Raw genomic sequence first — 16355 nt, 5'->3', positions numbered from 1 at the left:
GCTTCTTAGAAGGCGGCTCTTCAAACGATGACATTATGCGGCGGTGAAGCTGAAATCCAACTTGTCTCTGAATACCTGTAAGATAAAAAAGATAAAAGCAAATGTTCATATTTCTTTCATTATTGTAATTATAGTTATCTATGTGTAGTTTAAGATTGTAGAAATTAGAATACATACAAAATTGCAAAAAACGGCGGCCATTTTGAAATTCAAAATGGCCGCCGAAGACGCCATTGAAAAAATGGAACCAAATCAGGTCTTGTTGCCAAGGGTATATAGATGCAAAAAAACATTGGTTCCACTAGTGTAGCAAATTTTGCACTTACATATAATAATTCTACATAACACCATGTACTATGAGAAGTAGCAACGCAAAGTTCACAGGCATGCCCTCTCTTGGTCTGACAAAGGGCTAACACCCGAAACATCAGCTTAATTTTGCTTTCTACGATGGACGGCAAGCTTTTGAGAACTTGCAGTGGATAGAACCTAGAGTGGAGTGACAAACCTAGAGTAGACCCTAGAGTGGAGTGACAAACCTAGAGTAGAACCTAGAGTGGAGTGACAAACCTAGAATAGAACCTAGAGTGGAGTGACAAACCTAGAGTGAACCTAGAGTAGTGGAAGAGTGGAGTGACAAACCTAGAGTAGAACGCCAAACCTAGAGTAGAACCTAGAGTGGAGTGACAAACCTAGAGTAGAACCTAGAGTGGAGTGACAAACCTAGAGTAGAACCGAGAGTGGAGTGACAAATCTAGAGTAGAACCTAGAGTGGAGTGACAAACCTAAAGTACAACCGAGAGTGGAGTGACAAACCTAGAGTAGAACCTAGAGTGGAGTGACAAACCTAGAGTAGAACCAAGAGTGGAGTGACAAACCTAGAGTGAACCTGGAGTAGTGGAAGAGTGGAGTGACAAACCTAGAGTAGAACCTAGAGTGGAGTGACAAACCTAGAGTAGAACCTAGAGTTGAGTGACAAATCTAGAGTAGAACCTAGAGTGGAGTGACAAACCTAGAGTAGAACCTAGAGTGGAGTGACAAACCTAGAGTAGAACCTAGAGTGGAGTGACAAACCTAGAGTAGAACCTAGAGTGGAGTGACAAACCTAGAGTAGAACCTAGAGTGGAGTGACAAACCTGGAGTGGAGTGACAAACCTAGAGTAGAACCTAGAGTGGAGTGATAAACCTAGAGTAGAACCTAGAGTGGAGTGACAAACCTAGAGTAGAACCTAGAGTGGAGTGACAAACCTAGAGTAGAACCTAGAGTGGAGTGACAAACCTAGAGTAGAACCTAGAGTGGAGTGACAAACCTAGAATAGAACCTAGAGTGAACCTAGAGTAGTGGAAGAGTGGAGTGACAAAAGGTAGAAGACAACACTGACAGTGGGGCAGTGGGACATGTAAAGTATAGGCACGAACGGACAGGAGTGAGACTAGAGAAAGAAACAAAGCAACCTGTAAATATGTTGAGAGGGTTTATCAGGATAGAAAATATAATGGGTAGGGGTGGAGGATGACCCAAGGGTGGTGGTGCACTTGCAACTTCTAGCCATGGAGGGAAGGGTGGAACTTAGCAGACTGAACGAGAACGACACTTGGTAGAGCGCATACCCTCCGCCAGGCTGAACAGTTTATGTTTTGTATCCCACTGAGAGGCCGGAGCTGGATTCGAACCTGAACCAAAATCGAATCGGGTTGTTCTTGTCACTTAACTAACTCATCCACCTAGTTTAGTCATGTCATCCATAACTTTTTTTATGTCAGGTTATATAATCGCTTTTCGCCTGCTCCCTCAATGGTGAAGAATCACTTAAAATTAAATAATTATCGTATCCAAATCCATATTCAGATCTTCAGCAAAATCGAATGGATTCGTCCTTGTCACACACCCAATCAGTCCACCAAGTTTCGTTCATTTTCTTTTGGAGATATCCTGCTATGTATCGGTTTTAGCCCTATCACTCAATGGTGAAGAATCACTTAGGAATTAAATAATTCTCGTGTCCGAATCCATATTCAGATCTTCACCAAAAACGAATCAATTAGTCCTTGTCACACACACAACCTCTCCACCAAGTTTCGTCCAAATCCAATAACTTTTTGAGATATCCTGCTATATATCGTTGTTGGCCCTATCTCCCAATGGTGAAGAATCATTTAAATTCTACTAGCCGGATCAGAATCCGGATCTTCACCAAAATCTAAACATTTCGTCCTTGTCACATACACTACACCTCTCTGCCAAATTTTGTCCGAATCCGTCTACAACATTTTGAGATATCTTGTTCACAGACAGACAGACAGGGGTGAAAATATAACCTCCATCCACCTTCGGTGGCGGAGGTAATAAGGTTTGTCACAAATTATTTAGATGTCTGTTAGGCAGTGTATCGTTACTTACTTACTTACTTGGATGTAGAGACTTTAAGCATTGCTTATTTACCCCTCATTACATCAGCCATTTGTTGGTATGGTGTATACTGCAGGGGGTGGTCCTTCCCAGTGTCTTTTAGGGAGATTTGAACTAGTTGACTGAACTGGCCTGAACACCTTCTCTGGGTGCTCTGCTCCAGCTGTTAATGGTTCTCATTGAGAAAGCATTTTGTTTTGTATTGGTTCTGCACTGCTATGAACAGTTTAATTTTCTGAACTATGTCCTCTAGCTCGTGAGTTTTCATCCCTCTGGAAAAATATCTGGGCCTCAATGTGATCAATTCCTTTTATGATCTGAAAGATCTGGAGTAGTTCAGCACTCTCTCTGCATTCTGTAAGCAAGTGTGGGGAGTCTCAGGAATTTCAGTCTCTCAGGATATTCAAGATGACGTAGATGGTGTAGTCAGTCACCTTGTGGCTCTTTGCTGGGCTTTTTCAAGTATATCTTCGTCCTTCTTGAACTTGGGGTACCATACAGGGTTGCAGTATTCCAGGATTGGGCAAACAATTCTCCTATATAGATTGAGCAGACCATTTTCATTCAGTGCTGAGAAGAATCTCTTTACGATACCAAGTTTTGCGTTCGCTCTTCTAGCTGCATCATCTGCATGGGCACTGAAGGACAGAGTGATATGAAACAGCACTCCCAAATCCTTTGCACTATTCTGAACTTTGATTTCTTGAAGCCCGTCTTTACCAGTCATTGAATAGCTGAACCTAATTTTTTTTCTTCCATAATAGACTACCTTGCACTTGGCCTCGTTGAAATGGAGTTGCCATTTGTTTGTCCAGTTCACTACAGCATTCATATCCTTCTGCAGATCTTCTGTATCCATGTGCGCATATACAGTTCTGTACAGTTTTGTGTCATCGGAATATGGTTTCATGTCTGAGTCAACAGTTACAGGGAGATCATTAATGAAACAGATAAAAAATACTGGCCCCAACACGCTTCCCTGAGGAATTTGACTGGTAACTGGTTTAGACTGATCTCTTTCCATTAACAGTTACTCTCTGAGATCTTCCTGCCAAGTATGTCTCAATCAACTTCAGTGGCTGACCATCAATACCATAAGCTTCCAGTTTGCATAGCAGACGTTGACTCGGCACACTATCAAATGCTTTTTGATAATCTAGGTGCATGCAGTCAATACTATGACCATCATCTAGATCTATAGTCCACTGCTGAAGAACCTCCAGTAATTGTGTTGTACAACATCTCCCACTTCGGAAGCCATGCTGATGTTTGCTTAGTAGGTCATTTCCTTTGAGGTGCTGAATCAAGACCTTCCTTATGAGCTTCTCCATTACCTTGCATATCACAGAGGTCAGGCTGACTGGTCTGTGGTTGGCAGGATTACTTATCTTTCCTTTCTTGTTGATACAGTCACATGAAAAAGTAAGTACACCCCATGTAAAGTTTTGACTTTTTCAACATATTTCAACATACAGCTATTTGATCTTCATTTCAACAATATTGATAGATAAAGGTGATATAATATAACAAATATCATGAAACATTTACATTTTTTAGTCCATTGTATAATATAAATAAACATAAATGCAAATTTCGTATGTGGAAAAAGTAAGTACACCCTTGGCTATAATAGGTGGTATTGCCCCCTTTGGCAGAAACAACCTCAAGTAGGCGTTTCTTATAACTGTCTACCTTTTTGTCAGAAGTCTCTGACATATCTTATAACTGTCAGAAGTCTCTGACATCGACTGGGAGAAATTTTTGCCCACTCCTCCATGCAGAATTCTTTAGCTGTGCGATGTTTGAGGGGTTTCTTGCATGCACAGCTCGTTTCAAAAAAAAAATTCAGCCTTTCTTTTCAGCCATTCCTTGGTGGATTTACTGGTATGTTTAGGGTCATTGTCATGTTGCAAGGTCCACCTTCGGTTGAGCTTCAACTTTCCGACAGATGGCCTCACATTATCCTCAAGCACCCTCTGGTACAATGAAGAATTCATAGTGGATTCTATGATGGTGAGCTGCCCAGGCCCTGATGCAGCAAAGCTGCCCCAAACCATAATATTTCCACCACCATGCTTTACAGTTGGTATCAGGTTCTTGTGGTCAAATGCTGTCTTTGGTTTTCGCCAAACATGTCTTATGGTACTGTGTCCAAATAGCTCGACCTTTGACTCATCTGTCCAGAGCACATTGTTCCAGAAGTGCTGGTCTTTGCCTTGGTGTTCATTGGCAAAGTTTAGTCTTGCCCTGATGTTCTTTCTGGACAGCAAAGGTTTCCTCCTGGCACACCTCCCATGTAGATCAAATTTGTGCAGCCTCTTTCTAATGGTAGACTCGTGCACTTTGACATCAACAGTGGCAAGAGCTACCTGTAGGTCCCGTGATGACATTCTGGGGTTCTTAGAGACTTCTTTCAGCATCTTGCGGTCTGCTCTCAGGCTGAACTTGCTGGGGCGGCCTGGCCTGAACAAGTTGGCAGTTGTTTGGAATCTTCTCCACTTGTCGATGATCTTCCGGACAGTCGAATGATTGATTTCAAATTGTTTGGAGATCTTTTTAAATCCCTTCCCAGACTCGTAGACATCTATAACCTTCTTTCTGAAGGCCTCAGAGAGCTCTTTTGATCCAGGCATGGTGACGCCACACACTTCAACAACAAAGAGCAGACCAAACTAAATATCTGAGGTTTAAATAAGACAGATTCCTCCAAGATCCTCTCTAACGATGTTCTAATCATTTGCACATGAGCCGGTGCACCTGATTCTAATTTTAGGTATTCGAAGTGGTGATAAATGTGGGGTGTACTTACTTTTTCCACATGCGAAATTTGCATTTATGTTTATTTAAATTATACAATGAACTACAAAATGTAAATGTTTCATGATATTTGTTATATTATATCACCTTTATCTATCAATATTGTTGAAATGAAGATCAAATAGCTGTATGTTGAAATATGTTGAAAAAGTCAAAACTTTACATGGGGTGTACTTACTTTTTCATGTGACTGTAGGTACCACTGTAGCTTGTCTCCACACTTCAGGTACTCTTCCTTCCTTTATCAGTTTGGTAAAGATGATCTGAAGTGGATGGCATATTTCAGTATTAGTCTCTCTCATTATCCTTGAACCGAATCCATCCGGACCAGGAGACTTATTTATGTCTCACATGGAGAGGATATCATCCATTTCATGGACTTCAAATATTATCTCACTCAAGTTGGCCTCGCCTTCTTAGACACTTGAGGTATAGTGGTCAAATCCTCCATTGTGTAGACACTGCCAAAAAACTAATTGAGGGCATTTGCCTTCTCTTGATCCGTCTTAGCCCAAGCGCCATTCTGTGTCTGTAGAATCCTTGTCTTGGTTTGGCTCTTTACATATCTCCAGAAACATTTAGCATTGTCCTTTACATCATCAGATATGGAGTTCTCAAACTCACTCTTCTCACCTTTAAAGTTGCTATATTCCTTTGTTTAGTATAACGATCGCGGTCTACTCTATTTATGCTCTTCTGATATATGTTCCAGCTTATGTATTTCTGCTATACTGCCTCTGTAGCCCTTCTGTTCATCCACTGTGGCCTGTTTCGTGTCTGCTTCCTTCTCATTTGAATACATTCCTCCATACCTCTATTCATCGTTCTCTCAAGGAAGAGCCAAGCTACCTCACCTGTAGTAGCTTTCAGTTCCTTCCCCCAATCTATATCATCTAATGATCTTCTCATCCTGTCGTAATCATCGTGGTAGTTAGAAGTTGTTTTTTTTACAAACATGTTATCCTCCTCCTCTCCTTGTTTGATCGTTAACTGAAAGCTCAGTGTTACAAGGCCACTTTTGCCTATGGGTGGTCCAATTTTCACCCCCGTTTTTACCTCCTCATCATTTGTCAAAACCATGTCAAGAAAGCTTCGGATATTCCCATCTCGATACCTCGTTGGAGTTTGCAAATGCTGGGTCAAAAATAAATCGTCGATGAAGTTTATGAACGAACTTCTGACTGTCGTCGTTCCTCCCTTCCAGCAAGTTCAGTTCCCAGTTGCTATTTCTGTCATTGAAATCTCAAAAGAAGATGAAGAAGAGCCTGCTAGTCATCAATTGCATTGTTTAGTTGTGTATCGTGCTACTTTGGAATGCCAAATTTACTGCCTTTGCTTTGACTTTGAATTAAACACAAGTTTAAAGTTTGTCCGGCTCCCAGTTTGGACACTGATCGAGAAAGAAGCTTAGGATTTTGTAACAGGTTTCCTTGATGAGATTTAGACCAGAGCAGAGGCATAGCATAGATGTGACCAGGAGACAGTTTGACAATGCTCATAGAAACAGGATATACTTACAATCTTTATCCTAAATTGCACACCGGCCAACTGAGAGATGGCCAAAAAAAAAGAGAAAAATCCAACAGTAAACTTAATAAAAAAAGGAAAAAAAAGCATTATCAATTATGATCAAGTATACATAAGAAAGTTGTGCATTTCAAACTGTCTTGAGATTCAAATCACTGAGAATTGGTTTTATGACGCGTTCAAATCCACTTTGGAAGACACACCAGCAGCAATGGCCGTTGGTTGCTTGAACCTGGTTAATTAAGTCAGAGCATCTGGTGAAATTCAGAAGTAAGACTATCATTATTTTTTTATTTGTACGTGTGTACCAATTAACTTGTTGTACGTCCACATACATGTTTATTTTTGTCAATTGTTATACATGAAGGATCACCACCGCACAGACCTCAGAATGAGTGCATTTGGCCAATCACTACATAAATGCTATCTAAGATGTCCCATCCACCCTCAATAGGCTCGTTTACTTATTGCCAGCCGTTTAGAGAAGGAGGGTCTGCCCACTTTTGTCAGTAGCACCACATGGCACTTGGTTCATTTGCATCATACCTTTTAACAGCCAATGGGAATGGACAAGCAGAGCCAAAAAAGGAGTAGTCTTCCTCGACTTTTTCCGATTTACTACACTCGCATAGTCAACGTGTTGCTATTAAAGGAGCCTTCTCTCCTCTCCCAGTGAACACTGAAATGTCCCAACGTAGTCTTCTTCCCCATATACATAAATGACCTCTCCTATGCTTTGAAAGTCCCTCTCTTCCTTTTTGCAGGTGACTCTACAATGTGTTGTACAGTAACCCATTCCACTGACAGACCAGACAGCAGCTGAGTCACTCTCTGCTGATATTGAATTGGTTAGATGCTGGTCTGACGAATGAAACAGGTCTCTCAATCCTGATAAATCTCATAGTTTTATCCTGTCACTCTGAAAGGATCATAACACCTACCGAACCACCTTTAGAGGCCATTTTTCCCGGCAGAGCAGGGGTTGGCCTTTTTTGGGCACCGTGGTCCCCTTTTTGAAGCAATGTTTTATGGCCGGATGCCCTTCCTGCCGCCAACCCTGTTAGTCACCTCTTACGACACACAGGGAATTCCCAGTAAACTGGTACTCAATATGCCGACCTCGGAAGGATGACAGGCTGAGTCAACCCCCCTGGTGTTAATTCAACGATTAACTGTGATTCGAACCCAGGATCCCAAGCCGGCACCCTAACCGCTAAGCCAACACCAGGCTGATCATAACACCTACCCATCTATCCATTTCCATGGTCAGCTACTGGAAGAGGTTCAGTCTCTTTTAACTTCGTGGTATCACAAACATCAATGATCTCTCATTCTCTGACCATATAGCAAAGCTGGAATCCAAAGCCCTGGGATCATCTGTCATTTCAAATCCTTCCTTGAAAAATCAGAACTATTCACAGCTCACAAAGGCCTACACTACACTACAGTATGTCCACAATTCAATGGAGTATTGCTCTCCCATAGGGGCTGACACCCTAGGATCACATCTGTCTCTCCTGCATTCTGTGCAATCTAAAGCTGTCAGCATTAACGGCCTCTCCTGTGATATGTCAAACGTGCAAGGCCTGTTGCTCTCAGATCACAGACAAGTTGGTGACCTCTCCGTTTTTCTTTACTGCTTTTCATCTTCCTATGCTCTCTGCGATCTGACACTCTCCTACTCCACAAGCACACAAACCTTTTTTTCCAGTGACCCCCTCTTGGTTAACCTCCCAAACTGCAAGCTTTCTGCCAACCTCCACTCTGTTGTTCTTCTTTTCTCCCATTTATGGAACTACCTTCTGCCAGTGGTTGAATCATCCTCACACTCCCCCCCCCCCCTCCCTTCCCACGCCTCCCCCCCCCCCCCCAAGCCCTCTCCCTCCCACACATCTCCCTGCTCTCAAATGTTATGTTAGTGTGCTTCCCCTTCTCTCCCCATCTTGTCTTCCGCTCCCTCTTTTTATATATTTTGTTTGTCTGGTTGATTTGTTTGTGAAATAAATGTTAGCTCTTTCACGAGCCTCGATTCAGTATACAAAAAAAAATAAAAAATAAAAAAATCCCTCCAGGGTTTGAAGCAGATTGTGCACCATCATATTATATAATACCCCATTACATATCCATTATCTTTTCACCCCCATTAACGCTACCAAATGCTTGCACATGGTTTCCTCCCATCCTCTATTTTTATTTATTAATTTCCTTGACTTTTGGCCCTCCTTTTTGGCCCTTGACTGCCCTCCTCTCAGAATGTTGCCATTTTACCTTCAGTCACCTCACTCTTCTTGTGGAAGAAAGTCCAGTAGCAGAGTGGCAATGGATATTATTTCACAATATTGAAATTTATTTATCCATCATTGACTTACAGGTATAGGTTTGAGAACACCAATACGAACAGGTCCAAGTGCAGCTCCTTTAAGTGCAGCCACCGCTTCATCAAGCCCGGCGTGTGACAGGTGTTGTTCATTTACGTAAAGCAGCCGGTCTCCAGGCAGTAACTGCCCACTGTCGTCAGCAGCACCACCTGGCACTAATGAACGAATGACGATGAGAGGTTTTTCTGGATCTTGAGGATCCTTCGGAACAGAAAGGATGCAAATAAAAGGCCAAATTAAGGAAAGTTGTCAAAATCAACAGAAATCAAAAGTGGAAAACAAAGCTCATGGGTGGCATCAAACAGAAGATGAGAACATTTTACCTGGTAGTCGAGTACACTGAAGCCCAAGCCGTGGCTTCTCTTTTCCAGTTCAACCCATTGCACCTCCGACTCCCATACAGGATGCCTTTCCAAGTGGTCTTCGCTAATGCAAGTTGAATGACTCTCCTCGTCTACCACTGTCTCATTCTCCCAGTGTCCCTGCTCTAATGACGGATAGCTTCCATTTTCTTTATCGTGATTTGAACCGTTGTTGTCTGACAAGGGGACAGCAGTCATCTCCTCTTCAACCTCCTCTGAAACATCTGCCAACTTCACATCATCAAGATGCAATATGGATTCAGTGGGAATGTACTCCTCCTCTGAGCAAGCCCACATCTGCAAATGTACGAGACCACACAACTTTGGTTTTAACTCAGAAAAATCAATCATCTCTAAAGACTATTCTGTTGATTTTCAAAACAATCAGCAGCATCTGAGAATAACGCACAGTGGAAGAAGTTAATGGATTAACTCATCTGCTGACAAATGTAGAACATCATCTTTAAGATTTACATTTGGAGCTTAAATGAAAGGAAACGAAGTCACTTTTATTTATTTTCTATACACAAGGTAAACATGAAATGCATTAAAAAGTGAGGAGGATTCTTGGAAGAACGACATTTAGTGCACACAATAAAATATGGAAAAATTAAAGTATCTCAGGCACTCAAAAAGAAAGGGGTGGGAGCATTTTTGAGCATATAACCTCCGAACAGAAAAGTTTGAAAAATCAAGATGCTCTCAACTGATGCTCAACAATCTTAAAAAAAAATACAGCTGTCTTAGAAATTCATTACCACTGCCACCAAAGGTGGACGGATTCAGACAAAACTTAGCAGAGAGGTAGCGTATGTGACACGGACGAAATTATTAGATTTTGGTGAAGATTCGGAGTCGGATCCGGCCACTGGAATTTTTTGAGTGATTCTTCACTATTGGGAGAAAGGACAAAAACGATACATAGCAGGATATCACAAAAAGTTGTGGACGGATTCAGACGAAATTTGGTGGACAGTTTGGGTGTCTGACAAGGGCGATACGATTAGATTTTGGTGAATATTTGAATATCGATTCGAATATGTGAATTATTTAATTTTAAAGTGATTGTTCACCATTTAGTGATAGGGTTAAAATCAACATATAGCAGGATATCTCAAAAAGTTATGGACGAATTTGGACAAAACTTGGTGAACAGGGTGTGTGTGTGTGTGTGTGTGTGTGTGTGAGAGAGAGAGAGAGAGAGAGAGAGAGAGAGAGAGAGAGAGAGAGAGAGAGAGAGAGAGAGAGAGAGAGAGAGAGAGAGAGAGAAAGAGAAAGAGAGAGAGAGAAAGAGAAAGAGAAAGAGAGAGAGAGAGAGAGAGAAAGAGAAAGAGAAAGAGAAAGAGAAAGAGAAAGAGAAGAGAGAGAGAGAGAGAGAGAGAGAGAGAGAGAGAGAGAGAGAGAGAGAGAGAGAGAGAGAGAGAGAGAGAGACAGAGACAAGGAAGAATCGATTCAATTTTGAATTGAAGATCCGGATCTGGATCCGGCTTGTGTAATTTTTTCAAGTGGTTCTTCACCATTGGGATATAGAGCCAAACGATACGTAGCAGGATATCTCAAAAAGTTGTGGACGGATGATTTTGATTAAATTTGATTCTGTATTATGATTTTCTGGTCTACTCTGGGATACAAAACGTAAACTGTTCACTTGACGGAGGTATGCTCTCTACTGAATGCCGTTCTAGTTATGTATCCTTTAACTTCCTGACAATATTTAAATCATTTCAAACATCAGTATAAATATTTTGATTTAAAAATTGATATGAACCTCCTACATTAGAAATAAATAGCACCGCAAAGCGGGTGTAACCCCTCAGCCCATGCATGGTGGAAACCAATTTCAAGATGGCCGCCGTGGCAGCCATATTGAAAATCGCAGCGCGCCCATTTTCAAAGGAACCTTCCTCTACTCAACCCCAACACACACTGCAAACATGGATTTAATCCGACAAGCCGTTCTGCTAGAAATTGACGGAAACCAATTTCAAGATGGCTACCGTGGCGGCCATATTGAAAATTGCAGCGCGCCCATTTTCGAAAGGAACCTTCCTCTACCCAACCCCAACACACACTGCAAAAATGAATTTAATCGGACAAGCCATTCTGCTCGAAATTGACGGAAACCAATTTCAAGATGGCTGCCGTGGCGGCCATATTGAAAATCGAAGCGTGCCCATTTTCGAAAGGAACCTTCCTCTACTCAACCCCAACACACACTGCAAAAATGGATTTAATCGGACAAGCCGTTTTCCTTGAAATTGACGGAAACCAAAAGTTGACGGACGCCCGGACGACGCCCGTGACGACAATACCCCTCAGCCCAAATTGGGCTGAGGGGTGAAAAGCAATTTGCTGCGAGATAATAAGATACAAGATAATGTGATGTAAGGTCAGCTTAGCACTGAAGTTCTTTATTAACAACCGTGGTATAACTTTATGAAGATAAAAAAATGATAATAATCAGACAGATATATGTCAAAAAGATAACGGAAAAATTTCACCGTATTTCAATTTACATTTACCATATCACATCTGTGTCTCCTGGATTATGTGGAACCTAAAGCTCTCTACATTATTGGAATCTCCCATGATGAGGCATAAGCACAAGGCCTGTTGCTCTCACACCCCCGATAGGTCAGTGGCCTCTCTTCTATATTTTAACTGCCTCTCCTCCTGTCTTGCTCCTTGTTCTCTCTCAGTCCCCTGACCTTTTCCTGTTCCCCCAGAATTCATTCATTTTTCCAGTAACACCTGATTAAAATCCCCAAATCCAAACTTTCTGCCAGCCTCCACCTGTTTTGTTTCTCTTTTCTCCCATTTGTGGAACTTCTTTCCAAAGGCAGGTCAATCCCTCCAGGGCTTCAAACAGGTGGTGAACAAACATCTCGTATCACCCCCATAAAACTCACAATATGTAATACTCCCAGTAACCCTACCTACCCATATCCTCTTACTTGAAGGTTACTATGTTTCATTCCCACATCAGTCTCCTCTTTTCCTGTTTGTTCATGCCCTTACTTTTAATCCAACTGTGGCCAAACTTCCCCACTGTCCGTACATTGCCTAGTGATCCTCCGTCACATCTCTTCAATGAGCCTCAATCCTGTATAAAAGGTTCCACAACTTTAGCTCCCCCAAAGCCTTTCACCCCTTCCATAATTTTTCCATTCCTATTTGAATTCTGAGCTCATGCTGCTGGGATGCTAGGTTCAAACCCCATATACATGTTGATTTGTCCATTTCTACTAATATGCTTATAATTCAAATGGAAGTATAGAATTATATTTCCTAATATAGTTTCCCTGCACGCAATGTATTTATGAGTTCCAATATGAGTCTTAGATCACTGTTTATAACAGAACCCTAGGCCTCCCAATGAAATAGCTCCTTCTTGAAAATAGTTGAAGTACCATTTATTTTTGTTAAAATAGTCTCAAAAGCACAAGAAACATGTTTGCACAAAACTGAGCATCACGCCATCCCTATTGTCCTTACGATGTCCTTCAAAGTCTGTGCTATGGTTGCCAACATATGGTTGTTTGTCCGTGCTCTATCCTTTTCAAATGCTCAGCCCCAAGCAAGGAAGCAGTACAGTACGTACCATTTTAAAAGTCTTTGGTATGACTCGGCTAGGTTTCAAACTGACAACCTCTCAGACTCAGAGCGGAGGCTCCAACGATGGAGCCCTTAAGTCCAGTTAATTAATTCATTAATTCAAAATGAGCAATACATTCAGGGTACCTGCCTTATTAACCACAACATCACTGCAGTCAGGAGATGATAGCTCCACGGGTATACAAAGGAATCGGGGTGGCCTGCAGAAAACCATGATGCTGTGCAGGGGTAACTGTTTGAGCATTGCCTTCACATGGTTGTGTGAAAGGTCTACCACGGTTTCACCATTGATCTGCGAAAAGAAGGGAAGAGCTAATATGTAGTTGTGCATTCAATTGTGTAAAGCAATTAGATAAGAAAAATGCACAACTTGAGAATTACCCTCAAGTTCAATGACCGATTGCAACCCCTAACTAATATCCAAGAGAAACTAGAGGGCTGTGATATTGCTGCAGAGATCCCTGATGGTTTCTGGTATAGCCAACTCATAATATTAGCCAATTGATAACACTTGAAATTCTACCTCGTAATGAAAATAAATCGCATCCGTGTCTAAAGGAAGCGGTTCATTTTGGCATTATTAATATGAACAAGCGTTACGCCTAGGTCCCCCGTCGGTGAAGTGATGCGAGTTGACAAAGTGGTAGACGCAAGGCGGCCATCTTGGATTTTGACGTGGCGACCCAATTTCCAATAGCGTTCTTCCTTATGCCTAGATACACCCACACACCAGATTCGAAGTTGGTACTTCGCTTATTTTTCAAGATATTCCGCTCACAAGGTTCAAACATACATGGCGGTGGCCATTTTGGATTTTGACGTGGCGACCCAATTTTCAAAAGGGTTCTTCCTTATGCCTAGATACACCCACACACCAGATTAGAAGTTGGTACTTCGCTTATTTTTCAAGATATTCCGCTCAGAAGGTTCAGACATACATGGCGTCAGACATACATGGCGGCGGCCATCTTGGATTTTGACGTGGGTTGCACCCACACACCAAATTCGAATGCGGTCCTTCGCTTACGCACGCATGTACGCACGCACGGACGGACGGACGGACACACGGACGGAGGGGAAAACCATAGTCCCTCTTTCGCTCCGCGGTGCGACGGGGGACAAATAGGCAAAGCCTAGAAACGAACGAAACCCATTAGAATTACCCTTTCGAACAACCTAGAATTACTTGTGAGAACCTTTTAGAACCTTTTAGAATTACCCTTTAGAACCCTTTGGAACAACACCTCAGAATTAAACATGGTGGGTTAGAAAGGTTCTTCTTCATTTTTGAGGGATGGACAGACGGATGGAAGGAAGGACATAGCCAAATATTAAAGCAGCTTCACCGTCTTCAAAGTCAAGTATTTGAAAATGGAAAAAATGGGAAAAAAATAAATAATAATAATAATAATAATAATTAAAAATCAAATAATTGAAAACAAAATTGCAAAAATAAGATAATTGAAAATCAACATAATTCAAATCAGAAAATAATTAAACAATTGAAAATTGAAAAAAATTAATGCCTTGAGAAACAACACTCCAAATCAAAAAGCCGTTTTGGACACTATGTGTCCCTTATACGAACATGGTGTGCTATTAGATAAGGTGAAGAGCCTGACTGAACTGGGGAAAAGCAGTGGATTCATCGTTCATTTTGTGTTAGGTCCAGTGTATTTAGCCGGTACCGGTAATATATTCTGTCACGATATTTTGCCGTACATTCATTTATTGATCGCTGCAGAATGACCTCACTACGACTCTGTTTCGAACACGCCTACCATTTTTCCTCAGTCTTATCAGTCACCTCCAATAATTCATCTCCTGGTTTCACAGGACCACTGGAGCAGACTTGGCCTGCTGGGAGTGAATGAATCATGTGTTGTCCATCACAAGGCTCCAGGGTGATTCCGAGGCTTGCCTGCTCATTTGACTTGTCAAACCTCGAGACCTAGACACCATTCCCAAAAAAAACACATCCTAATCATTTAAAGAATATTACCAAAAATAAATAAATAAATGCCAGAATAATACAAAGGAAATACATATGTTGGAAGGTGCACAACAAGGCCGTATGGTGCAAGTAAAGCTTCGTATTGACTGGCAGGAGGATTACCAATGTGATGCAGTTATTGCATTGGGATGAAGCATGCTCACGGTGTTTTACCAAGGTAACAATGGCAGATGGACGGGAGTGCATCTCGCTGTCCTTGCTGGCAGCATGCTATATAATGAGTTCCTTTACAAGAAACTTTACAGTAGGAGGCCATTAGGCCCATCAAGCATGTGTGTAATGGTTGCCATTTGGTTCTTTGTCTGTGCTCTATCTTTTCTAAATGCAGAGCGTCAAGCAAGCAAGCAGCACACCATTTCAAAGTCTTTGGTATGACTAAGCTGGGTTTCGAACCACTGATTTCCCAGACTCAGAGCGGATGCTCTAACAATTACACCACCGAGCCTGGTTTTGATGGTAATGCAAATGTTGTTAAGAATTATTTTTTTTAATTTCCTCCAAAAAAAAGAAAAGTCAGAGTGTGGGAATGTGATTCTCTCTGCCCAAGCCATGTGTATTTTGGAAAACAGGCAGCAAGTACCCTAGGCATGAAAAATTTCCCTGGAAGAAAGTCTGAGGAGTGGGTTTGCTAATTCAGCCACTTGCGTATCAGATAACTAAAAGTAATTTGCTCTCGCCAGTCTTGCTTCTGACACTGCCGATGCTCAAACTGTACTATAGTGCCAATCACCCCAGCAACATCCAAGTAAAGTCCGAAAACTACCTGACGTCAACCAGAAGCCAACAAAGTTTGAAGGGCCCCAATCTGCCATGCCACAAAGGATCGCACACACATGAATGACATATTGGCATGAGAGAATAACTTTTGTCAAGCAATGATTCGAGGAGGAAGTACTTTGACCAATTTGACCGAACCCAAGCCTTCGGTGCTGGAGAAAACCAGGATTGTGACATGGGTGGTAAACGAGCCTGGATTGTGGATGATTCAGACCAACAGTTTACACAAAAACAACATCTACTATCAACAATAAAACAAAGACAAGACAAATATGGCCGGTCTCCTTTTCTTTTGAGGAAGATCATTTGGAGTACAAAGCCACGTGCAACTGTTGACAAGACTAGAAGTGGAAGTTGTAAAGGTTTTTATCCCCCGGCCCTCCGACAAGGTCGGCGACGGGGCATTAAATGAGATACATCAGACTGGCCAAGCGATCATCTGTCCATGTATTTT

At 41.8% G+C, this 16355-nt stretch overlaps 1 protein-coding gene across 1 annotated transcript in view; it reads right to left on the bottom strand.

Annotated features, from left to right (window-relative positions):
• The window catches only part of LOC137410727 (multiple PDZ domain protein), a 197606-nt gene that overhangs the window by 42994 nt on the left and 138257 nt on the right, over positions 1–16355 (bottom strand). Inside the window, exons 13-16 of the mRNA XM_078778865.1 lie at positions 14918–15061; positions 13241–13402; positions 9456–9791; positions 9124–9333 (exon numbers count right to left, since the gene is read on the bottom strand). Of these exons, the coding sequence (XP_078634991.1) occupies positions 9124–9333; positions 9456–9791; positions 13241–13402; positions 14918–15061 (852 nt within the window). The remainder of the gene's footprint in view (positions 1–9123; positions 9334–9455; positions 9792–13240; positions 13403–14917; positions 15062–16355) is intronic.

This window comes from Myxine glutinosa, chromosome 1 (assembly GCF_964187855.1).
Source record: "Myxine glutinosa chromosome 1, kmMyxGlut1.1, whole genome shotgun sequence".
NCBI classification, from domain to species: domain Eukaryota; kingdom Metazoa; phylum Chordata; class Myxini; order Myxiniformes; family Myxinidae; genus Myxine; species Myxine glutinosa.
This window is presented reverse-complemented; position numbering and strand designations above follow the sequence as displayed.